The sequence below is a fragment of the Opisthocomus hoazin genome, chromosome 16, assembly GCF_030867145.1.
Source record: "Opisthocomus hoazin isolate bOpiHoa1 chromosome 16, bOpiHoa1.hap1, whole genome shotgun sequence".
Lineage (NCBI taxonomy): Eukaryota > Metazoa > Chordata > Aves > Opisthocomiformes > Opisthocomidae > Opisthocomus > Opisthocomus hoazin.
In genome coordinates, this window is record NC_134429.1 from 19,586,098 (window position 1) to 19,614,037 (window position 27,940).

At 39.6% G+C, this 27,940-nt stretch overlaps 1 protein-coding gene across 3 annotated transcripts; it reads right to left on the reverse strand.

Moving 5' to 3' along the window:
- Positions 1-3,184: 3,184 nt before the first annotated feature.
- On the reverse strand, positions 3,185-27,444 carry NADK (NAD kinase). 3 transcript variants are annotated; one of them, XM_075437090.1, is made up of 12 exons: positions 27,293-27,444; positions 21,906-22,119; positions 17,334-17,417; positions 12,677-12,806; positions 12,050-12,158; positions 11,722-11,807; positions 11,333-11,435; positions 10,339-10,490; positions 9,732-9,831; positions 8,940-9,097; positions 7,715-7,797; positions 3,185-6,630 (listed from the first exon to the last, which is right to left on the reverse strand). In XM_075437090.1, the coding sequence occupies exons 2-12, from the start codon at positions 22,076-22,078 to the stop codon at positions 6,483-6,485; spliced, it is 1,326 nt and encodes a 441-aa protein (XP_075293205.1). In that variant the 5' UTR covers positions 22,079-22,119; positions 27,293-27,444; the 3' UTR covers positions 3,185-6,482. The 3 variants fall into 3 exon arrangements, with proteins under 3 accessions (XP_075293205.1, XP_075293207.1, XP_075293206.1); XM_075437092.1 differs by lacking the exons at positions 21,906-22,119; positions 27,293-27,444 and adding an exon at positions 20,919-21,045; XM_075437091.1 differs by lacking the exons at positions 21,906-22,119; positions 27,293-27,444 and adding an exon at positions 20,807-20,905.
- Positions 27,445-27,940: the final 496 nt, after the last annotated feature.

Below are 27,940 nucleotides of genomic sequence, written 5' to 3' on the forward strand. Positions count from 1 at the left end.
ACACGTGCTGTGAGCGTTGCCGTCACCTTCCTCTTCAAACACATCCTTAAACTGCAGGTACTTGCATACTGCAAAAAGTAGTTAAAATAGTTTATTGCAGCTTATTAGGGAAATTTACAAGGATGATCTCAAAATTTCTATTAAAAAATATTTTTCTCATCCTAATCTTTTAAGCTTGAAACAAATCTATTCGATAGATAGCACAGTGGAGGCACGAAGAGGTTAAAGGTCTATGGCCAGACTGCGCACAGCTGACAAAACCAAGAGAAAGCACGAGAGTGCCAGCTGATGGCTGTGACTTCATTCCACAAGTCAAAATGTGACTCTGAACTGTTGCCGAAATGGAGGAACACAATTAAGCATGTTCAATCCTTTCCTGAAACAGGCAAACATGTAGCAGGTCTTGCCTAGAGCAGGCACAGCAAGGAAAGACTTCGATCTTGCAGTAGGCCTCTACTTGGTTGAAATCAGCAGAAGAAACTAGGCTTGTGCTACGCTCCTTTTATCTTCCTAGCAAGGAGGTGGCAGAAACAGTTGTATCATTAGAAGTAAAAGAGTTGTGATGGCATTCAAACATTTGTCTCCCCAAAAGCAGAAATGCATTGTTATGCCTTGGTGTATTAACCTTCATATTTTCACAAATGTTCTTACTCCTGACTAAGGTCTTGCTGAGTTCCCGTGGCAATCTGCCCGCTCTTGTTCACAAGGCCTCGAAGCTAATACTTGTGTAGATAAAGAGCTGCTAGGCTGAATCTGTGGGAGTTTCCTGATAGGCAATCCTGTCCTGATCTGCAGACAGTATCTTTGGCCTGCTCTAAACTGAAGCACTTTATTTTTTCCCAGCCACTCTATGCCAGATGTAGACAATCACTAAACCAGCTGGTTCAGACAACCAGCTTCACATTTTCTATTATTAAAGCAGGAGATTAATCCAGCTAAATCCAAAGTTAACTTCGGATAAATTCAAAAGTTACTCATCACATTTTTTTATTGGTATTTGCCAACAGAAGAGGAAGACAAAGGGAACAAACCATACCCTGACAAACAAATGGAAGCTACTGCTCTACACGTCATCAAGACCTTCCCCTGTCAAAAGCGTTTAGCAAGTTTTACACAGAACGATACCTAAAAGGAGATCTCAGTTTTAGGTAATTTGTGCAAATTCTTCACATAACACGTGACAAGGACACAAACATTTCCTCTTCTTTGATCAATGTTCTTTTCTGTGCTAAATGAGAAGTCCCTCAAAAACAGCCTGTAGAAAGGCTGCTTCATGTGCAGTGAGATCAGTGCACCTGACAGGAAGAAAAAGTCTGAACTGCTCATACACTTCATTTTTACATTATTATCTCCTACCTGTTCTTGTTTGAAGCCTTTGATTCAATTTTTCATCGTGCATTACTGAAAAAATGAATCAAGTTGCTATTTTCCCGTCACTATAAAGTACTGGTTGCTTTAATTGCATTTCTCTGGGTAGTTTCCTGCTTTTCTGTTTGAGGACAATACACAAGACCAAACTCTTTCCCCTTTGTGCTCGTGACTCCCCTTAAGAAAGCTTCCAGCTGCTGTGCACATGTGCAACAGCTGATACTAATTTGGATTCCAGAAAATGTAAAAAAACCACAGAAAGACAATTTGAGAAAGTAAGGAAGGGCCTTTAGGCCTTGCAATCCTGTGCCCCAAAGGAGGAAGCCATTAATTGGCATGGCTAGTTCAAATTGTCTTCAGAACATAATCATGTTTTTACGAACCAAATCCCAATACCAGTGTAAGTGCCATCTGCTTCTCTACCACCCCTTTCACTGGCCATGCAGTCAGTCACCCCACAGCTGCACAAGGAGGATGATGCTGTCGTCAGGAGGTCAGACTGCTACACAAAAAGGGAGACCCAGATTAAATTAAATTTAGTATTTTGGGGAACAGCAGCAACAAGTACAAGCTGTGTTGACCTTCGCATCCAGTATGAGGGTTTTTTTGTACTTCCCACAATAGCTGTGATCCACAGTGCCACTCGATGCTGTGTGAACAATCGAGATTAAACCACGTGTTGGTACCAACACCCATTTCAGCTTACCCCACAGGCATGCTGCAGGGCGGGGCCAAACTAGAAATAGATGGTCTCAAGCTCCACATAGGTTTATGGCCAAATCTTCCTATTTTGGACTACTTCACATTCTCCTAATTCTTAAAAACCCAGGGGAAACTGATAGGGCCATTTTTTAATCAGCCCAGCTGAACTGATTTTGTGCCAAAATTTTTGATGCCTCAGCTTGGAAAGACTGGGGGTGGGGAGTACTTTTTGCTGGTTCAAACTATGGCAATTAACAGCTCTCCATGCCAGACTGGGCTGTTTAACCCAAAACCAGTAAGAAGCCTTCCCTCTGGCAAGACAGGACTAGCAGACTGCATATGGACTATCTCAAAAGAATCCTCTGTAACAGGAGGGTGCAGGCCTCGGCAGTGCTGTTCCCCTGCTCCACGCGCAGGCAGCAGAGTGCCACTGACACAGAAATGCGGGGTTATCGTTTTGGCCATGGACAGCAAGAGTTGTCACTAGCCAGGCGTGAGCAGATGGGAAACTAAGGTACCTTGTAAAGCAAATGAACTCCATTTAAAAGCAGCTGTATTACCTGCATAAGATACTTCCTCACATTTATCCATCATTTGACATACATGCACTGTTGGAATAGGTTACAGGTTCATTATGAAACCATAAAAAAAACTTGTAATTATTAGCCATAAGTTTCATGGAAAAAGTGCGTAGAACTTGGTGACAACGTGCAAAGGCAAGAATAGAATGGGCATTGAAACTACATCTTCAATCTTAAACTTACTAGGTATCCAAATTATCTGAAGTTACCTCAGATTACTACCCTTATCTATTTCTTTCCTCATTTTTCTACTTGTGGGCCTTCAAAAAAGCAGTTAATGTAGCCCAACTAGCTGCACAGAAGATTTGTTTCAACTTGCAGAGCAAATCCAGCTTTATTTTGAAACTTTTGAGGAAAGACTGGTATCAGACACAGACATTCAAAAAAGCCTTCAGTATATTTCTAGAAAACAGACGCTAGTGTCCCATGAGAAAACCTACCAAAACCCCACAGTGGACATTTGCCTTCCATGCAAGTAACTGTGTATACCTGATTTTATATTCCCAACAGTCAAAATGCTGCTTTACAAATCCAACTTTACAAAAAGATTTTATTGAAAGGATTGAAAAATATTTGTTTTCAACAATATTTAAAACAAGTTTTCATAGCATTAACAATATGTAACAGGATTTTTCCTCTTTTAAAAATTCAGTACACTGCTTTATTCCATACTACATCAGTTGTCAATAACTTCTTAACCTCTCTACTATAGAATAACTTTTTTTTTAAAAAAAAACCACAAATTAATTTCCACAGGCTTCCCTATTGGCCCTTTGTAGACTGGAAAGGGGTTGTAGTACAGTAACATTTACAAACCCTCATGTTAGAAACACTGCTCTTACTCAGCAAAAACCTATTTTACTAATACAGTTTAAACAAGTTACTTTGAGTAAGCTACATCGGCAAAGTGAGCATTTATTGCCAATGTCCCAGAATCAGACAGCGTGATGGGGTCGGAAGGGCCCTCTGGGGATCGCCCAGTCCAGTCCCCCGCCACAGCAGGGTCACCCACCCAGCGCAGGCTGCACAGCACCCGGCGGGGTTGGAGTATCTCCAGAGGAGGAGGCTCCACAACCCCTCTGGGTATGCCCACATCTGCATCACAGCTGTTTTCTGGTTCAGCTGTGGTCTGAAGAGAAGTTAGCCACACCTTACACAGTTAAATATGCAAAACTTGAGGGCTGGTTAAAACTCACTAGCCTGCTTGTGAATTGCTGGTTTGCAGATTAAAGGCCTTGAAAAGGGACTTTGTACGGTCAGATAAATTTGTAATGTATTAACACAATTTGGGTTGTGTTTTGATATAAAGCAGCTAGTACAATTACAATCAATGCAGCTTTCTGAAGAAAAAGCAAAGACTAAAGTCATCATATGACTTTCTTTCCTTTAGTCAGTGATTGTAACTCTCTACGTGGCTGATCAGTAACCCAAATAAGATTGTTATCAAGCACGAATAGTTGTACAAGCAAAACTGCAGAAGCCTCAAAGCCAGTAACGCAATTGCAGTACATGATAAATTTAAAGACAACTCCTAATCTAGATCTAATCTAGAAAGTAGTTAGGTAAGTTTAGATTTCATGAACTACGCACTCTGAAAATTAAAATTCGGCAATTTAGTCAATAATATATTTACTATTATAAAAAGCATAAATAAAAAGTGCTGAATATAGTTTTATCTTTAAAAAAATACTAGATAAGGCTCATTAATCATTTCGACTCACCTCTGCAAAATGATTTCCACTTCCTAGCATGCCTAGTATTCTTCTTGTTTCTCACTTAAGAATACATTTATATAGCAACTCTACCCTGTTCCTTTTCTCAATTATTGCATGTTTAAATAAAATAGTTTCAAAGCAAAAGTCTGACACTTCCATAGTTCAAAAAGTAAACAGTTATTAAATAACTGAATACTCCACCTAGCAATCCCGTAAGCAGCTTGAAAACAGTGATAAAACAATTACTGCAGATTCAGGTGAAAGATAAATTCCAAAAGCTATCTAGATATCCTCCAAGATACTGCAAAATTCGTCTCTTTAGACCAAATCAAATCAATATTCTATTTTACAAAATCTACAAATGGAGTATTAATTTATATTAACACATTTTCATTGTCATTTGTATCATTAACCAAGAGTTTGTGTCTCTTATGGAAAAGTGCTCTCACCTGGATTTAATGAAATTAGAGAGGCTGGGGCAGCATCCAAAATGAAAGATATATTATTTAAACCATCAAAGAACAGCAGGTCAGGCAGAGTTCGGAAATTAACACACTTCCCATTACCACTTTGGACCACATAAACAACATCAGACAATCGTAAGAAGTCCAACAGAGCTTCTCACTCCACTTTCAAGGAAATCTCACCTTAATCAGTAAATTAATTCCTCCACAATATTATGCCATAGGCTTAAATTTAACAGACAATGTTAATTCTTTTAATGACCAATGCAGCAAGACTTTGAAAATGCTAAACTTTGGACAGTATGACCATGAGACTGCACCACACAGAACATAAATGTAAACATTATACTTGGGTTTGATATTTTTCAGTTAAAGTACAGTACAAACCCTTTTTTCCCAACTAGTTTTTGTGTTGGTTTTTTTAATATCGTAAAAGCACACACAATAAAATATGTACATATAGAAGTTAGAAACATTTGAAAGCATCTTAAAAAAGGAAATACGAGACTTAGAATATCTTGAGTGTGCTGAAGGCACCATTGCTACTCTACTGGGAATGTGTCCTCTCATTTACCAGCCCAGCGATGCAGTATCCCTTTCTGCATTCCTCAGCACTAAGAGCTGGAAGGTATCTATGGAAGCTGGGGGCATTCAGGGTCTAGTATAGGATATTCTGTTCTTCAAGACAGTAGTGGAACTAGACAGTATAGTAGTAATGAAGTCCAGGTTGCTCTTGAACACTTGGGGAATTTTGGTTTTTTACTTTATAGCCTCTAACGCTACCATTTACTCCAGAGAATGAAACAAAAATAAAAAGAAAAAACAACGCACTGATGATTCCCACCAACGGGAACTGCAGAGCTATAAACTAGCTCAGCTACAAAAATGGAGATCACTGTAACAACCAACTAAGTCCACGCTAATGCTCGTCCATGCTATTTGTGGTTATTTACACAGCGATGACAGCCAATGGTTAAACACTGTTCAAATGGGCATAAGATATATATATGTATATATAAAAAAACAGACTTTTTTTACTAGTTCCATCTATTAATAAAAATCATTCTTCATGGGTGTTTCTTCAGTGTGTCACATTCGCAAGTAAGAAGAAAGTTATTTTAAGCACTGTCTTGACAGGGAGCTGTTCTGGGCAAAATGTATTTAACCTAACAGAGAAGCTTTTTTTTTTTTAAAGAAAATTTCTTAGAGCCTTCATATGCATAGCAGTCTAAAATGGAATTACAAATATGCCAAATTAAACAGAACATTTTAATGCCACTTTTCTACTGCTGCTTTTCTATTATGTATCGACATTCAGCCTACCATGTTATTGGTAAGTTACAGGTTACAATCAAATCTACAACTGCAGTTGCCAATACCAACCAGAAATAATCCATTTTCAGATTGCTCATTTGAAGGAAATACACACTGGATTACAACAATCAGAGCCTAATTTCTTCCTTTCCCACTCTTAGTGGACAACAAGCAGCACAATAATTTCCAGCCCTCAGCAGATCAGACAGACATAAACTAGAATCACTATGTATGTCTGAGATGGTGACCACGCTCGTTAGCCAAAAACTTCACAATCCAAGCACGTAGAAGGGATACTGCCACTTTCCATTCCCATGAGTCTTGTTAGATGTAGACACTCAAAATTCTTCTTCTTCGACAGCAAAGTTATTTTGCTTCTTCCGAACATTCCAGTGTAAACACTCAGCCAAGCTTTCAAACCAGTCGCTCACAGGATCTCGGAAACAGATCGAAGGAAGGGGATAGCAAGAGGTAGTGATGCTAATACTGCAACAACACAGGAATACCCCAGTCAGTCAAGGGCAATGAACAGCAATTTAAAAAAACAAATTTAAAAAATCCCCTTCTAGTCACTAGCTAACAGAGTGCTGCGTTCAGCCCATTTGGTAAAACAGCGAGCCTCCACAATCAAGCAATAACCAAGCCTGCAGGCTCATCTAAACAGAGCGAACACAGGGCTTCTAATTGTTAAAAGAGTCACTGTGGGCAGCATTCTTAGACACAGTGAGAATATTGAACCCACTCCATGACGTCCTGGCAGTCTTTTGCTGGTCTTCACATCAACAACACAGGGACAAAGGAAAACTTAAGTCACCACCTTGGCCTTTAAGTTCCAAGTTTTAACTATAAGCAACAGCACTAAGAAGTGCAGCATCTAACAAAGAGCCAAATCTCTCGTCTGCATCCTTCCTAGTCTGCTGATCTATTCTACGGATCTTTTAACCTCAAAGGCAATACAAACAGTTCAAGATGGAGTGTCATGTCAGCTATACGTTTTCCTTCCTACCAACTTGTACAGACCAAGATAAAAATAAGTCACACAACAGCAAGTCTACCCATTCCGTATCACACAGCGGCCTTAAATCACCTCCCATTAGGACAAGCCACCACATTTTGCACATAAAAACTGAGGAAATGTCACACATTGCATTCTGCTCGCTCAAGGCAACATCATCACAAGTGACCACAACCATTCACCAAGTCACCACAGTTTAAATCATACGGCATTATTCAGATCCACTGCTTAACATGCATCTCTTGTTGGTTTACATCTGTAAATCTTAGGCATTTGAGAATTTTCTAAGGACGTGTCCATCTCCCTTGCCAAGCATGCAATGTTTACATGCTTTTGTCTTAGCTTTTCACTTGCTTTCACAGGAAGATCTAAAAAACTCAAGTTAGAAATTAAATACTTCTAGCACAGTCTGTGCTGTAAGAGGTGTCAGGGTTCATAAAAGCTGGTTTCTTCACTTCCAGAAACCCTTCTGACAAGATGTTAGAGAATGAGAAGTGCATGGATTGGTATTTTCTATACTTATAGAGAGATGTTACGATCAAAAAAAGGCTTGACCTGTCTCCATGGCATATTTCCTGCCTCTTCCTTCCATCAAATGAAACCCATGCTGTATTCCTGGCATCCGGGGAGAGCATAATCTGAAAAAGAGAAGAGAACTTCAGGTCCAAACACTACTTTTCAAGATCAAGGAACAAACACCTCCTCCATCTTCCCTCCGAGTATACAACTGACTCTTTGCAAACTTATAGTTGCACTGAAATTCATAATGTGTCCATAATAACCATGCAGTAACGCACCACACAAGTTCCAAACCTTCACGTTTGGTACATATACATACATTTTTCTACATGCAATAAACCCCCTTCTTTATAAGTGCAAGGTCATAAACCAGAAAGACCTTTCAGTTACAGCCAGTGCATGCTTTTATTCAGCTACATGAGGTGACTTAGCATCTCTTTCAAGAAAAATAATAATGGTAATCCAGAAAAATAGATTTTAATACATAATGAAGCTAAAGCTGTCAATTTTAGGAGCTGATGCTCATATTTAACATACATTCCTATTAAGAGAAAATAATTGACTACCATTGGCCAGTAACACCCACTGACATGAAAGTAACTGTGGACTAAGAGCAACGCCATGAAGAAACATTCAATTTATGTTCTAAAACAGGAAGAAAAACCCCAGTACACTCTTAATGCTAATCTTCTAACATCCCTCGGAGAGTCTTTCTAAACATACTAGCTCCCTTCCCACTTAAGCAGACTAGAGGTTTGTAACAGACAAAAGAAGCAGAAAAGGGTTGTTCTTTATACATGGGTATTTGTTAAAAATACACATTAACTAAGTCAATTTTCTATTCAGGTATTACGCATCTTTTTTTCTGCAAGGGAGCATTAACAAGAAATAATTAGTGAATTGCAGATAACTACCAATATACTCAACATCTGCAATATTTGTTGGTTTAGCCATGAAAGCAGAATTTTTCATTCCCTTAAAACACATGCACTTTAGCCAAAATAATGTAAAATCTTATTAGTAGAATGCAGATGTCTGTCTTCCCATTTTGCAAAACATCACATAACTGCAATCCAGTAGGAAGCAATGTAAATATTCCACTAATGAGTATGTACTTTTAAACAAAGATGCATTCTTCAACCAGACTTGATCTGGTCCTCCTACAAATGAAAGCATTTCCTAACTTCTTCTTTGGTCAGATTCACATGGTTATTACACAAGTGTTTAACTTAGAAAGAGAAATAATATAAGAGAAGCTAACCTTGAGTTCCACTCCAGCAGGAACAACAATAGGTCTGAAAGACAACGAGTGAGGGCAGATTGGGGTGATCATTATTGCAGGAACATTTGGATGAATCATAGAAGCTCCTGCTGCAGCTGCATAGGCAGTGCTACCAGTCGGCGTGGAGACAATGACTCCTGTGAAAGGAGCAAAAATTTCACTTACATTAGCATTACAATCCATGTGTTCTTTTGGAAGACGACTAAGAAATAGCACTGTTAGGAAAATAAAGTAGAGAATGTATCAACTTGTATTTCACAGGAGAATTGCAGTCTAGTACACAAAACGTCAGAAACTCCCTTCTAATCCTGCCAGAGCATGCTTGTTCTACGGCCTCATGTAAGTTGCATAAACTTCTAGATCTCAGGTTACGCAGCTTTGTAACAGCGACGTTCTCTTTTTCAAGGGTAATAGCTTTAAAGATGAACTTCTGTACTTCTTGAGTTGCGATCTTAGGCCTTCATCAGATTCCAGATACCCAAGCAAATTTTTTCTGAGGTATTTCTTGCCATTAGCCCTAACATATCAGATTCAAAGAAACTGCCACTTGCCTTCACAAGCCCACCAACAAAGCTTACAACACGTTAATCCTTCATTGTGGAATACATTCATTACCAGTGAATAAACGTACCTATTGTTTGCACACTGATGTTTTCTGTCACCAGTGAACTGAAGCTTGAGATTTTATTTCCATGTGAGAAAATCCTCCAATAAAATAGCAACAGCCTACACATGAACTGATAAGCAATTTAACTCAAGAAGCAGACTCACCATCTCCTTGCACTGTTGTTATCAGGTGCCCATCTAGAAACACATCTACATTGGAAAGGTAAGAAGAAGGACCACGATCCACTACAACTTCATTTAGGACCTGCCATGACATCAAACATTACACCAGTCTGCTATTGCTGACTTGGCTATGCAATAAATGACAAGCCAAAACATGCTTTCCAGATCTTTAAAAAATTCACACTGATACAGTACCTGCCAAGTTAGACTCTCTTTACACTTCTGTCTTATCAAGTGCCAGGTGAAGTTTTTAGATGTTAAGAATTATTTCCAGGAACTGGTTACTAACAATGTGCAGGGCTTTTCTTTTCACTTACAAAAATTTTTGGGATATCCCATTTTAGAACTACTCCTTTGTTTTCAAAATAGAAGGAAAAATATTGCTACAGAAAAGTACAATATTAGCACTTCTGACTGCAGAAAGTAATAAGGTACACCCCTTCCTCACTATTTAGCACACATTGTGAATGACAGCAATATGGATCAGTCCCACACTACTGGGTTAATGAAAGGGGAAAGTTATAATAAAGCAATTACAAAGCAATTTACAAAGAGCATATTAATTCTTTTGCTTATTTTGCCCTCTGACCTGATATTGCATAATCTGCTTGCCCACTTCTTTCTCTATATTTGTAGACACCACTCCATTTTCTTCTATACCATTTTGTACTGTTATTTTCTCTCTGTGCTCTTTTACTACTTTCACTTTCAGCCTGCTTCGTAGAACAAGTGCTGCATTGCCTAGAAGCAAAACACAGGAGAAAGCACACCAAAACGATATGCTAGTATAGCAAACAAAACCCGGTAATGACTAGCAAACTGTATGAAATGTCATCCATCGCCCATGCTGTCAACGTTCCCAACTTCATTCACAAGATAGTTGTCTACACTTGGTTAAAGCTCAAAACCAATTTTTAGTAGCAATGAGAAAATTAAAGTAATATTTGAACCCAGTCCCCTCCTCCCTTTCCTCATCATGTAAAAAGAAAATTTAAGTTTTATATGGACATTATCAAGACTGAAAAACACTGTTAGGCTCACGTGATCTTCACTAAGTCAAAAGCTAAGCTTAAGAGAATTAGGGCATTAGAAACATCTATTAAAAGGCAACATTCTAGCAATGCGAGAATTTTATACATCTTTCCAGGAAGTTACTTTGGATGCAACTTGAATAACCTCATGTTGAAGACGCAAAGTATTTCTTTCCTCAAATACTTTATTTGCCTGACTTCTCAGTATTTAAGCACTGCACTGATTAGAGAAACAGACTACCACAGACTTCAGAGCTCCCCTCTATTTGTATGTTCAGCTGTCATTTAACTTCAGTTCTACATCATCCTTTACTTGTTTACTACACACAGGACAAAGTTATTTCTCAGCCATTTGCCTTCACAGAGCAGCATGGAAAGTAGCACTGAATGGGTCAACGCAATGCAATACTTGTGTTAGTTTAGTACACATATCTCGTGACTCAGTCTTACGGGACAACTTAAATGAGTTAGTTAAGAAATTTTATTAGTCTTGGAAAAAGCTACAGAAAATGTAACAAACAGAAACACCACACCTTGTCCCCTTAAATTTACCTTCTATAACCTGAGTGACTTGGGACTGAAAATTCTCAAAATTAAATGGAGTAAGAAATCCAAGGGATCCCAGATGAAAAGCCATAACTGGAGGTACACTACCCTATCAATAAAGAAAAGAATTTAAAAGCTACTGAATAAAAGCAATTCATACTTCAACTAATTGCCTGTAAATATTTTGACTATTGATGTAACTTCAACTGTGCATAATTAAAACAACACATTACATACATTATTTTCAGAAGGTACAGGGTAAAACAGGCTTGATAAAAAAAGGAATGAACAGCAAAGGACAAATGCTGAACTCAGTAACAAAGAAAAAAAAAACCAACCTTCAACTACTTCAAAAGAAAGAGAGGTCTTTAAGTCTCTTTCCCATAAAGACCAACCTGGAAAAGTGAAGAAGCGTAAAGTAAGGTCCCATCTCCTCCCAGGCATATGATAAAGTCTATCTGATTGGAGATATCATCATAATCTAGAAGCAACATTGAAATACAAGTTTTGAATTAAGTTTTACCAACAGTCCTAATGTCCTAACATAAATTAAGTGCAACACGCCAACATTCACTTACAAATATGAAAAAACACAACTAAGATGCAACAACAGCTGCTCACAATAGACACGTTAGTGCAACAAACTTGACCCGATGACTGAGGAAATACCAAGACAAACAAGCAATACACTTCAACTTTACTTTCAAGAAGTCACTACCATACCTTCTCTGAAGGTGCAAAATTTCTTCTTCACTGGTCCAAAATTATCATCGTTAGCTATAGCAGGGTCTTCCAATACTTTTTTTTCTACATACACTATCATATTGTTCTCCTTAAGAGAGGCAAGACAAGCTTGTTAGTAACAATGTTAAAATGAAAAAATATTTGACTCTCCCCATAACCTGCATTAGTTTAAAACTTCTGAACAGTATTTTACACAAGCAGTCTGCATCTGTTGGTTGTGGGGTTTCTTGTTAACGTGTGGGCAGCACACACAGACCATCTAATAAATTAAATAAAACGTTGAAATACAGATTACACAATGCGGTAACATTGCTATGTTTGCTCAAGGCTTAAAGGATTAAGCTTTTTATATCCCATTCCCTGTAATTTAAAACTGCAAACAGAATGAAGGAAAGTTTTTACATTTTTTTTTTTAAGCTCTGTACTTCAAGTACTTAAGTACTGATCTTCAGCTCCGAAACAAGTTTTACTACTACCAGTGGCAATGGGTGTAACAATTTGTTTGCACTACACAATTCTGCACATTCCACAGTCAACAGAATCAGTAACTGAAAAGTGATGTAAAATTTTTAATTATGGTAAAAAATGGAATTTACATTTCACTACCTCAGTAAGATACACACAAAGCTCTTTAAAAGGCTGCAGCAGACTGGCATCACGTATCTTTTTAATAACAAGGACGCTCTTGGGAGGTTTGTTCCATGTCAACCGCTGGCTTGCTGGATCCTGAATGTGCCTACCGAACAGGAAGACAGACAATGTTACTACATTTTGCTTTGACAACATTCTGGTCTATTAAGAATATATCCTTAGGTACAACTGCACGCAGTCCTAGGACAACAGCAAGAAGGATGCAATAGATCGTACTATAAAAAGATGCTTCTGCCCCCATGAAACCAATCAGTGCTCCACTGCATTAAGATGGTAACACAGCATTAAGGTGTCCATTCTGGTAACTGCCACCACGCTAAGAACACGTGCAAACAGGGACTTTAACAGAAGCACTACAAAAGCTCTTGGATCAAGTGCTTGAACTGACATCTTCCCTGATGCTTCCAGCCATCAGGCTTGCCTCTATCTCGTTTTAGTGCTCTCTTCTCTTAAGCCGACTCAAAATAAGTAGAGACATCTGACTAGAGAATCAGAAAAAGCTACAGCATTATTGTTCTTCCAATCCAATACTGCAAGTCAACAGCTTAAATCAACATAAATTTAAAAAATAGTGCAATAGTTCCAATCCAAATACTCTTTCTTTTTCAGCAATGTTTCCTTCAGCATTTTTTCACTGATATCAGTATACAGTCACAGTTTTTTCAATACAGTTTCAAGCCTGTAGATGCAGACACAAATTCTACAGTTTTTTCTGTTCATACTAAACAACACTATCACAAGAGAAGAGCAAATAATTAAGATTCACAGTCATCTGTACTAAATCCTTAAGACAAGCTTTAACAACTATAAAAAAAGCTATTGTATCTAAACTCTATTCTGAGAGGTCTGCACTTGCAACTCTTACACCTCCTACCTTAAAGCCTCAAAAATAAAGAGCTTAAACAGGAACAGATGTCTGTACGTTTCTGTTCCAGGCAAACATTACAGATACGTAAGCATATATACCTTTTCAGCAAAATTTCTTTAAAACTCTCATCTACATATTAATTTTATTTTTGTGTTGATCCCAAAACAAGTTAATCTGCTTAAAGTAGCACAACTACCACTTTAAATTAAAACAAAAAAGAAAAACCAACCAAAACCCACAAAACTTTAAAAAGTATTTTAAAACTACTGCCTGCTTGTTGTCAGGACAGCATTCTAAGACTTGAGAACCTCAAGAACTAAATGTATGTACACAATTAATTTTGCGGCCTTCAAGAGGGTCCAGTAACATCCAGTAACAGAACTCTCATGTTGCTCTATAACACATTTAGCTGATTTAGGAACACCCAGCTGTATTTTTCTTCTTCTTTTATATCCACTTGTAAGCTACATAATTTCACAGATGTATCTCACATATAACAAGCATCCCATCCTTTTCCATATGGTGCAGATATAATCCATAAAGCAAAGCAGATTAGTCTAAATGCTGAACAAGCCAAATTTACAGATTTGGATTTTGCATTTCCAGAGTTAAATTAAAACAGATGATCATGGTGGAGGTGCAATAACCTGTTCGTTTTACTTTCCAAAATGCTTGTATTTGACATACAAATACAGCAGAAACTAGAGATTAATGAAGTAGTCTAATGCCAATAATGTTTACTAACAAACAGTGCCATCACTCACTCTCTAAAAATATGATTACACTACATAGAACGCCACAAATAAGCAGTTACACTCAGTATCACATACAGGCTTTCACCGTTACGTTATGCATTTTACAGCCAAAGAATCATCGAATAGCGGAGGCTGGAAGGCACAGTCCAGCCCAGTCCCCTGGCTCAGTCTAAGGGCATTCTGAAGACACCATACTCAGTCTCAAATATCGCCATGAATCTGAGATGACTACGAATTTGGAAGGCTTCCTCTGACTTGACTAACTAGCCAATAGCTAAAATGAAAATAAAATAAAATTTTAAAAAATGAAAATAAAATTAAAATAATAATAATATAAACAAAAAAGGAAGAGTTGCATTAATGTGTTTATTGCTGCAGAACAGTTGCAAAGGAACTGAAGCTGAAGTTTTATATGCTATTTCCAATACAAATGGTGACTAAGGAAGCATTTTCTATACTACAGTTCATTTCAAACAATTAAATGCCTCAATACCATTAAAAGGTAAAAAATGCATGTAGAGCAGCCACCTCCAAAACCATTTCAAGATGATTATGCTATCAGCTAAAACTGGCAAAGAACTAAAGATTGCAGCACTGCTTTTCAAGAAAGAAACCTAGAACAAATACAGCCTTCATGCAAACAAAAGACAGTCTGCCTCTTTCAACTGTACTCACCCATTCCACGGAGTTCTACTAAATGAAAGATTATTCCTAACATGCTTCAAGATCTTCATGTTTCTTTCCAGGAGTCAGGCAAATGCAACAGCACCAAAAAAAAAGGCTGAGGCTTTTATCACTTACTAATAAAAGTGCTACCTCAAAAGAAAGTATTTTTCTCTGAATTATTTTTTCCCCACTCAAGCATTACTTTCATTCAGCCCCAGTAAAAAGTTGTGAGGCTTTACAGAAAAATCCTGAATAAAATGTTTATTTCAGATCTTCAGAGGCACAATTTAATAAGAAAAATCCCATTTCAAGAAAGAGTTTAAAACCAGGTATTTGGCCTCCCCTCTCCCCAATAACGCAGGCACCCGATTCTTTTTTCGCTGAGTAGCTGTTCAGTTCCTCTGCTCATCTTACACAACAGCCTTCGGAAAGCAGGTTTTTCAATACAACCAATACTAGCACTTGAAGAGGCACCAAGACCTTCACTAACCTATGCCTGTACATAAATACTAAAAATTGCTGTTTAAAAATTCTCTCCAGTGAAGAGAGTTTAACAACATTACTGACTGTAGAGAAGAAAAACCCAAACAAAAAGCTTTTGCTTGTTTTTAGAAGCCACAACAAAAACCTTAGGTGTAGCAAGAATAGTAATTTACAATCTGGTCTTCAGGCAGTGCTTTCCTTCAGCCACCCGAGAGCACCCTCTACTCCCCCGCCATTCCGAACACGGCACCCGCAGCCTTCTTTCTCCCCGGCAAGCAGCGGGCGTTGGGTATCGCCCGCAGCTCTGCGCTCCACCGGTCTCGACGCGATCGTTATATTGCACAGCACCGGCCCAGCCCCTGGGGAGGAGCGTGCTCACCACAGCCAGGTGGGTGAACGTACAGCGCACGCTGGGTGTTCAGCTGAGCTGCAGCACTCCAAGCCACCAACTTCGAACAGACGGAAGGAACGAGGAAGCTACGAGCTGCTGCACAGCGCAAGATTTCCCCCGTACCTTCACAGGAAAAGTCAGGGCACCACCAACCAGTTTTTAGGGTGACTACTACTATTCAGGCAAAGATTTAGGCAAATAAATACTTAAATATCTTACGTTTAACTGAAAGAACAATGAAATAACTTTGTAAAGGGACAAAAGTAGGGACCACTAACGTGGTTAATCTGCAGGACCCTGACATTCCTCGTTTGAGCAAGTCAAGACACCACTTATTAACATGGTATAAAAAGCAACACTTTTACACCACCCAACCTACAAAATTGAAATGTTTACATGTCAGCTAAGCAGAAACTAACCCTGATTTTCTGATTAAGTTTACCAGCAGAGCTTAAAAGCAAACTTGCCTTAATGATATCCTACACTGCAAGTGCCATATATCAAACACAGAAATCCAAACTAGCTCCAACGCGCAATACCAAGAGAGGGGAGAGGGAGATGACTTTCCTCGGATTCCACAGCACACAGAGCAATTTCTCCTCCTTTCCTTGTGTTGTCCACAATTTTTGTTTCCTCTGTCATTCAGAAACACTGCTCTTCATATATTTCAACTTGATGGAACAAACAAAACGCTACCAATAGCTTCTCCATACCATAATTAGCTGGCTACAAGGGTGTTTAATACACATGGTGAGTTTACTGTCAGTTATGTTGGAAAGTGGTTGTTACAGTTGCCATTGTTGACAAACTACTACGGATTGCAGATTATGCAAAACATGTCTAAAGAAAGCTTCAGTAGTTAATACTATTCACATGCCCTGCTGTATTTTTATGTGAAATGGTTCATTTTTTTTTTTCCCCAAAATAAATATACTAAGAATTCCCATTTGTTTAGGTAGTAGATAGTGGGCCTAAGAACACCACATGAACTAGTAATGTAAAACCAGTAAAATTCACTTCCTTTTAGGTCTGTTACCCTGCAGGAAGCATTCCAACCAGCAAAACCACTATAAATCCATACGGAGAAACACTGATTATGTCCTATCACCCCGTGGGAGAAGAAAAAGCCCCAATGTCATTCAAACCCATATTATACTTTTCAACATGCAGATCAAGCTAATGCATATCTCATGGGGTTTTACTTCAGAACACAGTTCCGCAGCGCTATCCGTTCTCCTCTCAGACTGGCTTTTCAAATGGTCAGCGTGCGATAAAAATGGCAGGTCAATTCTGGCAATGCAGACCCCAAGCTGAGAATAGAGCAACATGAAAATCTCTAAACATCACGCAAAATACAAACAATGCTGATCAGGGGGTGAACAGAGGAGAAGCAAACTTTTTTCTTTTACACAGAATAAGCATAATATCATTCATTTGACAAGTACTCACATAATCGTTTTAGGATTCTGCAGCATACAGGCCTTTGGTCCAAATGTGGTCACTGGGCATGGTCCATGCAAGGAGCGTGTTCTCCTAAACACATATATATATAAAAATGATCAATAAGTAAAAGAAATGTGATGACAAACTGGGTATAATTAGCTCCCCAACCATCAAAGACACTTTGAAAAAGTCGTACTAGGCAATACAAGGCAAAGAACATTTCTTAAACCTGCATTTGTGATGGACCAGTTGATGTAATTTCACACGTACTAGCTATCACATTACAAATCTAAAACTTAACTCCTCTACCTACTCCTCGAAAGCGATTTTTATCGAAGCCTCACTCACAGCTTAGGCCCTCCACATAGTAAGTAATCACTTCCTAAATATTAGTACCAGGCACATATTCTTCCTGTATTCTTTTACTCTTCACTTTGCACAAAGGCAGCATCACAGCCTCAAAAAAAGATACGGTGAAGTTTTCTCAAGTTGGTTCTATGAATTCATGTCAAGCCTGCAAAGATTCTATTTAGTCTCAACTCCTCTGGACACTACAATGCAGAATAGTATATGTGTCTCTCAGACCAAAAAAATGTGTAGATAAAACCAAAATTATAAAAACATAATCCATTTTCAAGGTCTCGCTGCTGTGAAAAGGAAAAATCCTATGTTTAAGAAACAAATCAGATAATTCCCATTTCAGAATTAGCTACATAATTCTTACATACTAAAAAAACCTTTATTTTTATTTAAGCTACAGTAAGAAGGAATTTAAATAACTAAAGGGCACATTTTTCAACTCCTCAATTTATTGTAATCCTAAATAATAGTCAGCATGACAGCATACACAAGTATTCAACACTTCAAGTACACAACCATGTACTTAAGTAGTAGTTGCCTGAACATTTCAAATTTTGTAGGAAGTTACGCAGTAACAAGAAGAAATCAGATGAGACTTATGACAACATTCACAATAAACTCAAAATATCTCTGTAATAACACTAGCTGAGCGAAACTGTAGTATTCAGTTTTTGTTATATAATTCAGTAGTCGCACTACAAGTGTGCCTAACCAATTAATTAAAACACAAAACATAAACCACGGCTTTTGATTATATAGCGCAAGCACTTCCTCTTCCGTAATATTTTGGCATGCATTAATTTCTGTTGACAATTAGCAAGCATAAAAACAACACTACACATAAAACCAAAAAAATAAGCCCAAAACTGTCGTTTTCAGGTCATATTCTCAGAAAAAAACCCTACAATGACTGATAGTTGTGTATCACTAGTGTGTGTAAACCATTAGTCTGCATCAATTCCTAACTGCCACCAGCTTCACTGCTGCAGACACAATAATCACGATACTTGCTTTTCTGTATTTCTTAAAGCACTACATCTTATCTAAGAGCATGCCATTTTAGAACAGAACATGCAGAATTAGTAAATCTGGTATAAATACACATAAACTACCTTAATGAGTGCTATTCATCTCAGTAAGGTACAGTAACATATACAAATTAGGCTACCCAGTGTAAGTCTTGACAAGCATTTACAATGAAATCTCCAACACCAAGGCAACACCTTCAGATTATTTTGCCACAGACAACACAGTAATGGTGTCCCAATCATTTAAACACTTTTTTTTGTTGCTTAAATCTTTGTACTTAGTAAATTAAGAACACACAAATCCTTCAATTCTAATGTATACAGAGAAATATATCTGCAGTACCAGGCCTTAGTTTTGAATAGGTAGACAAAAATGCTAATTTTTCCCATTTATTTATCTAATAACAGCTAATATGATCTTTGCATTCAAATAAACAGGAGCTCTCAAATGTCATTTATCCTCAAACTGAAATCCCACCCAGAACACAGGATTACTCCTAGCTCTAGCATAAGATTATCTGGAGCAAGTCAGAACTGTTCTGCCTTACTTCCCTCCCACCTCCTCCAGCAAATCTGTAAATGGGAGTAAAACTTACTCAAGTCATGTAACCGGCTGAAACATTATGTAAATGCTATTAGACTTATTCCATTAAAAAGAAGGGGGAAATATGCCTTTCCTGTTCTTACTTCAATTAACACAGGAACTGGTAAATCACCTAATGCTTGGCAGTAACAAATCATTACCGCATTGCCTTCTATTGTGTACATTGTACAGGAGCTCAGACCAGCCTGATGACTCATTCTTAGTACTAAAAACACCCTCAGAAATCTAATAAAAATCAAAACCAGATGACAGGTTAAAAAGACATGATTAAGGAACAACAGCAACATCTTATTTGTTCCATGTCTAATAAAACATGCGTAAGATTTTAATTTCAATCATGAATTTCCTACATCTAACAAAGAGGTGACATCTGTTTATCAAATTATTTTTTCCATTTATGAGTCCAGGCATGACTAATTCAGTCAGATAAGATTATTACTAAGTGTTTTATAAAGTTTACTTTATTTATATTAAAAAAGAAAAATGAGCAAGGACCGACATTATTAGAGATTAATGTGCATACCAATATGTGTAAAGGAATGATAAGTCTCTATCTACTTGTGAACAACTACACTTAAAATCAGGATAGTTAAACCAATCCCTGGCAACGCCACCTCCCACTTCTTGCTCCGCTCAAGCTTCTCCCAAGTAACTGTCTCTTTTGCATCCTTTCAATAAAGATCATTATTCCTTGCCACTCCCAGTAACCGGCTAAACTCTGTTCCTGCAAGAGGCATTAAATATCCACACCTGACCTTCACAACATTCAAACAAAGTTTTCTCTGCAAATGCTAATTAATAATTGGTATACTTGTTGTTTGAGATTTTACTTGATTTTATTAGTACTCAATCTATGCACTATTCCATCAATAAAAGGTAAAATGTTTGAACGAACAGAATTTATAGTTATTAGTAGTAAGACTGTTTTTCCTAAAAATGAGCAGCAACGCACTGGAAATTATACATCTTTTAGGAAGATACACTTGTCAGTTCAAAGCAGATAGGCAACTACTTCAATCTGAATACTATAAAGCAAGCCTATAATCACTTCCTGACATTCTGCAAAATGTCTTGTGACAATTTTGCACAAAATTGAAGACCACCAGTGAATGAATGCAGAGCAGCTTAATGAAAAAAAATCTCTTAAACAATAACCCCAATTCAAACCCACAACGGATAAGGTCTACAAAGATCACTCCTAGTTTGAAAGTAGTTGTTTAGCCAGAAGATAATAGCATACAAAAATTTAGACCACGTGGTCTTCTACACAGGTTGACTGAAGTCTACATTCTTAAAGGTTTAAGTGGAGGAGGGAAAACACCAGTTACACAGCACACTTTTAAAGTAAAGTCTTATGGATTGATTGTAACACACAACACACTAGCCAGAACAGTACAGTCAGAGCACAACCCTTGTGCACGTTTTCCAAAAGCATTAAAGCACACTGACTTTCCATACTGCATATGCAAAGCAACTATTTTCCTAACCTTTTCGCCTCTTCAGATAAAGGCTTTTGTTATGCCTCCCTTCACCATAAAGCTTCCCCCTGTGATCTTCAGCCTCACCCATATGTGCTCTGCCTTGTGAGGGCATTCCTACCAGCAAAGCAGTAACTCTGGATGAGAAGTTCATCTGTTGAGAAACTCCTCCATGTTTCTGCCTGTGCTTTTACAGAGGGTCACAATGGAAGTAAGGTAAAGTTCTGCTGTGCTTCCCACAAGTGCAAGATACACTGCTATTCAATATTTACAACGGGTCCAAAGACCACAAAATGCTATCCAAGCTGTTCACATGACAAGAGTCTTGCAACCAGATTAGAAATTTGGCTCAAAGAAAAAAATGGGCGTTTCTCACTGCTGTGAAACAATTCGCAAGCACAAACTTACTTTGCGCTGCCTCACATTACCGTATAACCTAAACACTCACACGGGTTTTTAATACGCAGCACCAGAGCTCTAGCTGGAGCACTTGTAAAAACCTGCAGAAGTGTCTTTGCCGTTGATTGATTCTTTTTTGAAATTACGAACTCTGCAGATACCTACCTGTTTTGACAGCCATGCCATTTTGATTACAGGTCTGCTCTTAGGCTAGCCCCCACCTTTAACTTCCTGCCCTCATTTTGGACTAACAACCTTCTGAAGTGCATTTTAAGACTCCCTTAAAAGCAACTTGCTGAGCAAGAGGTAAACTTCTGCCTACTAATTAAAGACCTGGAACCAAGCACGGAACTCTTCCTTTCTTGTGAGCTGCTATCAGGCTACGAATTAACATTGCTCAGTACAGATGCATTTGTATTTTATTTCTGGAAGGTACTTAAAATTTCTTAAGCTAGATTGAAATATGACAAATATCATAGCATTCAAAGTTCAAATCTATCCCAAAACCCTGGAAGTCAAGTACTTAGGCACAATGGGTTCCTCAAATTTAAAAACTAACAGCTTGTGTTTATCTGCTTATAAACAACCTTCCAAGGCTGCTTATAACTTTTATATAAAGTTGTCCCCCTTTGGGTTTTGGTTTGTGTTTTGTTTTTGTTTTTTCTTTTCCCGTAAAGGTAGCAACAATAGGAAGAACCAAGTGCCCTACCGGAATTCTTTGGTGCTTCCTAGGGCTGGTGAAGCAGACAAACTTCGTGACTTAGCTCGTCCCCGGCTAGTATTGCTCCACTCCTCATCATCATGACACGTTGAGCAATGAAAAGCAGTATCTGAGCTCACATCAGCCTTGCTGGCACACAGTTTTTCTCGATTCATCTCCATACTGGAAGTGAAGGGACCTCAGTGAGAGAGAAATTCAATTCCTGTGGAGAAGCAGCAGAAGAAAGGTGATAGGGAGAAGACAGAAGAAAAATATCAGTATTAGCAAAGCTAATAGAGTGACTACTAAACACTGAGTTCACACAATTTGATAAACACTTCTCGAAAGGATATGGGTAATTGAGGAAGCTCTTCAAGTTAATCAGAAGACACTGGCAGGAAAAATAACCAGAACTAAAACACATTATGTTGCCAGATTCAGAAGAGGCTCAATAGAAAGCCATTTCAAGGCCAGCACAGATTCACATCTCTGCTTATAGATGGGATACAATAAACTTATTTTAGACACTGAAGAGGAAGAAAAGCTTTAAATATTCGCCAAGGAATCAAGACTCAGGAAAAACTACTGAAGTCTCCTATTAGGTGATACATATATCGAACGAATAAAACTAGAATGCTCTAAGCCATAACAGAAAAAACCCTGTCAAATTAAGCAAAAAAATAACACAATAAAGATAATCTTGATAAACTTTAGCTCTTCACAAAAGTGTGATTAATACCAAGCTGAGAAGAGACAAAAACAAGTTGGAGGATGATATCCAAGTTCTTAAATCATTTGTGACAAATGGAGGAGATGGTCCAAAACAAACAAGCTGAAGTAAGCGCAAACATCAAGTATTTCACTTCCACAAAGAGTGAGCACAAATAAAAAATAAACAGCTAGCTGGACAGCAATTTTACAGAAGTAAAAAAAACCCCAACCAAAACCAGAACTTTAAGCAATCATCCTTCCCCAAAAGTACTAGAAATCTCGCGTGTAAGTTCTCATTATTTGAACCAAGGAGAACTAGCCTTATCAGAATATAAGCAGAAAGCAACTTTCAGTGTACGAAGAAACACAAACCCAAAACCAAACCATATTTGAGATAACATAGTCTAGAGGAACAGTACATTCCTCAAGTCAGCTGATTTCAACGCAGGGGAAAAGTTGGTTCATGAAAAATTTGCAGATATTTTTAAAACAGTTTCATCACTTTGGATCTGCTTCCCACTGTATCCTGCAGAGAACGGGCCGTAACATTATTCTCACCAAATGGACTATGGCTCTGGCAGATACTCACAGAATAATGACGTCTGGCTGTAAAGTTACCAGGGGATGACAATCTCCACAATTTTACGATTACTATGTTTCTCAGCATCCCAACTTTCAGATGACAAAAGCATCAATAAAATGAAGTTGTAATTTTAGAATGAGCACTGGTTCATTACTAAATTAGACAGAACTACCACCTAATCAAATTAGAAAATACTTTTGCTCCTACTGCAGAGGAGGCTTAGCTAAGAGAACACCACTACAAACAGGTACAATTACTGTCACACATTAGTAATTTATAAGACCCTGCACTTGTAGATATCAATGTTGGTTACTCATTGCTTAGTATCAACTGTGACCATGACTTGGGAAATAGTAATTTCAACACACTTATAATATTTTTTTAATGACTAAAATTAGAAAAGTGTAACTCTATTTCTAGACAACTTTAAGCTCAATATAAATCTTGTTCCATTTAGTTGATTTATGCACATAATTACTCTGACTGTGCAAGTACATATGTAAAACAGACTGTAAAATCTGACTCAAATTATTTTTAATAGATTTTAATTTGTATTACCTTTTATCACCACCTCATCAAGCTTCAGGAATACATCTCTGGTTGGTTGTTGCACTTGTAATGCACTTACTAAAAGCCTATTAATCAACCTTCTTAAAAAAAAAAATCTAATACCTTAATTTTTACTTCTAAATCTAAGGATTATTCTTTTTAACCTGAAATCATTCTTGTGTTTGGTATATCTATTTCACAGGGTGCAAACAGGCTCCTCCAGCATCTTTGTACACCCAGACTACCACACACTTTATCATCTTTCTGATTTTTAAGGAATTACAGATCTGACTATACTTTTACTGGAGTACCATGCTCTTAGCTAACATCAGGCTGGGCAGAGAATGGATTGGGAGCAGCCCTGAGGAGAAGGACTTGGGGGTGCTGGTTGACGAGAAGCTGAACATGAGCCAGCAACGTGCATTCACAGCCCAGAAGGCCAACTGTCCCCCAGGCTGCATCCCCAGCAGTGTGGGCAGCAGGGCGAGGGAGGGGATTCTGCCCCTCTGCTCTGGTGAGACCCCCCCAGGAGTCCTGCATCCAGCTCTGGAGCCCTCAGCACCAGGCAGGGTTCAAGTCTGGGTTGGACGGGGCTTTGGGCAGCCTGGGCTGGTGGAAGGGGTCCCTGCCCATGGCAGGGGGTTGGAACTGGACGATCTATAAGGTCCCTTCCAGCCCAAACCATTCTATGATTCATTCACTGAAACTATTAGAGTGAGTCAAAGTTAATACTTAATATACATGACTATGTTCCATTTTTTAGAATTGGCCAATGAAAATGCCAGAGAGATTCATCAATGGAGGAGATCAGCTCAAGAATACACCAGATTAAAAAAAAAAAATACACTGGAACTGGTAAAGGAGAAAAAGTAGATACCAACAGTCACTGCAACTGTGTTTCATTATCAAATTTAAAAACTAGGTATTTGCAAAAGAAACCCTGTCCTCACAGAAATACCCTAGGAAATTGCACAGAATAGTTATTTTTATCTATATCACTGGTTGGCCCTCAATAAGGACTGCTGCTAAACTGTTTCAGAAGCATTGAGAGTAAAAATCAGTAGTGAGCAGTCTCTCATCTCCTCTTACCTATCCACAACAGCGTATTTCTCAGAGATATCCATATATCCACATACACATATCTGCACTACACATCCACTCTCAAAAGTCAGAATTATAAGGAATTATTTCTTAGAAATCTGCACTGAAAAATCGGTACACGCAAAAAATTTGACAAGCCCAGGTAGTAAACAGTACATCATTTTCCTTTGCTTTCACATTAAATAGGTTATAAGCTCCTCATTACTTTTTATCCAAACACTGAGAGCTTGATCTGGGTCTAGGAAAATAAAAATTACAACAACAGTTAACAAAGTTCATGGAAAAGCAACATTTGTGAAAGTAGTTTATGCAGAATTAGTTCTCAGTAAGAGCTGATACACACGCACCCTATTCCACAGCACCACCCTTAACTAAGAGGTGCAGAGAGCACTAATTTATGTAGTAAGCAATAAACAAGGTGTGTTTCCAAGTGACTCTGAAGTACCTTCATCTGACAGATACTGCCAGTAAAGAAAATCAGATTAGCACAAAACTGGAAGTAAGACAGTGTACAGACCTACTAAATACAGCCTAAGAACTTGATATTCCTTCCCTGTAATACTTTCCAGTTCAGGATGTTTTAACTACAGCTTACACCATGTACTGTCTAATTAACATTCCCTCACAAGACCTTTATTAAATAAGCAGACTTGACATAAAGACAAAACTATCACTGAATAGCTTCCAGCACTGGATCCAAAAACTTTAAGTACATGTCAACAAACTAGTGAAAGGCTGCGCTGGTCTAAATCATGTCCAAAACTAAAAAAAAAAAAAAAAAAAAAAAAAGTAAAAAAAGTATTTAAATGCTCAGCATTACAGAATGAAGGACAACTGAGAAAGGGTTAACATTTAATATTGAATTTCCGTGATGGTGACACAAAGTAGAGCTGAGTCACCTCTCATACGTATCCAATCTTTTAGCCTAGTTTCCCATCTTCAACTTGTCTGTTGTTATAAACGAACGCTCCCATGAACCAGAACTTCCCAGAGGTTTCATCAAACCATCTTTGTGCAGCAGGATACAGCACCGTAACACCTCTAAAGCTTCACTACACTGTTCAGACTACTGTTAAGGAATCACACTGCAGGTCGACTGTAAGAGTCCTAGTTACAAATGAAGCCTGAAACAACTCTAAGCTTTCATAAATATGTAACCTGTATGCAGGTGGCCAAGAGTTACGTGCGCTCACATCTTCAAAAGCCATCTTCACTGTCTGATCGCACTGCATAGCGTACAAAGAAATACGACCTTTGGATGTAAGCAGCTACACAAGGAGCATAAGGATGCAAATCATCAAGCGAAGCGACTCAGGTTTTTTTTTTTTCCCTTAATGAGCATGCTTGTAAGCTGTTATTTTGTAACAAACTTTTCCGGTCAAATCCACTGCCCTAAATCATTGTGATTAGCGGATTACTGCAGGGTCCATCCCGACCAAATACTCACACTACTTTTAACTCGCCTTCCTGACCAAATACTCACACTACTTTTAACTCGCCTTCAAGACTGTCGTATCTCTACTGATTTCTCAGGAATCGCCACCAGCCATTCAACAGTCCTCATTCTGCACCTTATTATCAACCTTGTATTAGGGCATAAGAGGACAATGTTATATCCAAAAATGGTACCACTTGTCCCACTGCTACAGACCCGTTTGCTTAATCGCTTAATTCTGTGGAGAAGTTTTTTTTATTACTGTATTTTGTTGAAGAAAGCACTCCAGTAAAGGTTATGTGCATATGACTCCATCCCTAAGGCGTTAAACCCTCTCCCATGCAAAAAAGAAAGAGCAACTGTATCAGGCAGACAAAACTTCCTTCTTGGTTTGGTTTAGAACTTCGTATTCTGGTGCGCCCTAAGAAAAAAAAAAACTCCATACTGAAATTGAGCAGTCTGACAGTAGCTGAAATTAGTAACTTGTTTTTCACTAAAAAGCAGACAGTATGACTATCACGTGCTAAATACACAGGGAAAACAAGTCCATTTGTTAACCCCTCCGCTTCGGAAACACCCAACACTCGCCCACACCACCGAGGAACAGGGACTGACACCCCAAAACTCCCCGCCGCCCCTCCGGTCAAAACCGCGGGCGTTAAACCCCCGAGGAGCGGGCTCGCACCCACTCGCGGCGTGACCAGGAGACCGCGGGCCAGACGAAGCGGTTTCACTCGCCACCCTTTCGGGAAAGCTCCCCTACCCCGGGGCTCGGGGCTCGCCTTCCCGCTGAGCAGCCCTCGGGGAGACCGCAGGCCGCAGCCCACCGAGCACCGCCGGGCCGGGGGATCACCCGCAAGGGATGCGGGCTCCGCGGCTCCCGCGCCGGCACCAGGGGACGGCGGCCCCGGCGGCCCCGGGCCTGTCGCCGCGCAGCCCCCCCCCACCCCGCCGGAGGCCGCTCGGCCCGGCCGAGCTTCTCTGGGGGCTCCCCTCGGCGCACCCGCCCCGACTCACCGCGGCGCCGGCCCGGAGGAGCGTCCCGCCCCGGGCCCCCTCAGAGGCCGGCGCGCCGAGCCCGGCGGTGGTGGTAGCGGCGGCTGCCGGGCAGTGAGCGGGGCCGGCGGACCCTGCGCGCCTCCATCGTCCTCTCCCCGCCTCCTCAGGGGCCGCGGCCCCGCAGCCGGGGCGGGCGCTCATGCGCCGTAGCGCCACCCTCAGGCTGGGCGCTCTGCGCATGCGCGGCCGCGCTGCGCGGCGATTCACTGTCCTTCGCGTGTTGCTTTTAATTAGGAATCACCCGGGGTTGGGTGAGACCCGGGCAGAAGGTGGCAAAAAACGCGGGCATAGGCCGAACGTTCAGGAAAGGGCGCGAACCTTCTAGATCCGCGCCAGCGCTGGCCCAGCGGCGGTCCGCCTGCGGAGCGGCCATCGCGTCCCCCTCACGCTCGGCCAAGCCCTGGCTGCCCGCGGCCCAGTGTGGCGCTGCCCGGGCTTCGGCCGCTTCGCAGCGCTGCGGCTTCTTCCGCAGCCGTCGCTCCGGCACCGGGCCGGACACTGGAATTAGGGCACGTTGTGTGGCGTTGGTACCCTCACCTGTGACCAGCACGGGTTCAGCGTCGAGTTGGCCTTGCCCGCTCTCTGCCCTTTGGTTCACGCCGCACC

Excerpts from the sequence above, each read along its gene's own strand:
- NADK (XM_075437090.1), bottom strand. The coding sequence starts at position 22,078 with ATGGAGATGAATCGAGAAAAACTGTGTGCCAGCAAGGCTGATGTGAGC. Across the intron at positions 12,807-17,333 it reads CAGAATCCTAAAACGATTAT|GCACATTCAGGATCCAGCAA; the intron begins GTGAGTACTTGT and ends CCTGTTCGGTAG. Across the intron at positions 6,631-7,714 it reads GAAATATGCCATGGAGACAG|TATTAGCATCACTACCTCTT; the intron begins GTCAAGCCTTTT and ends GTGTTGTTGCAG.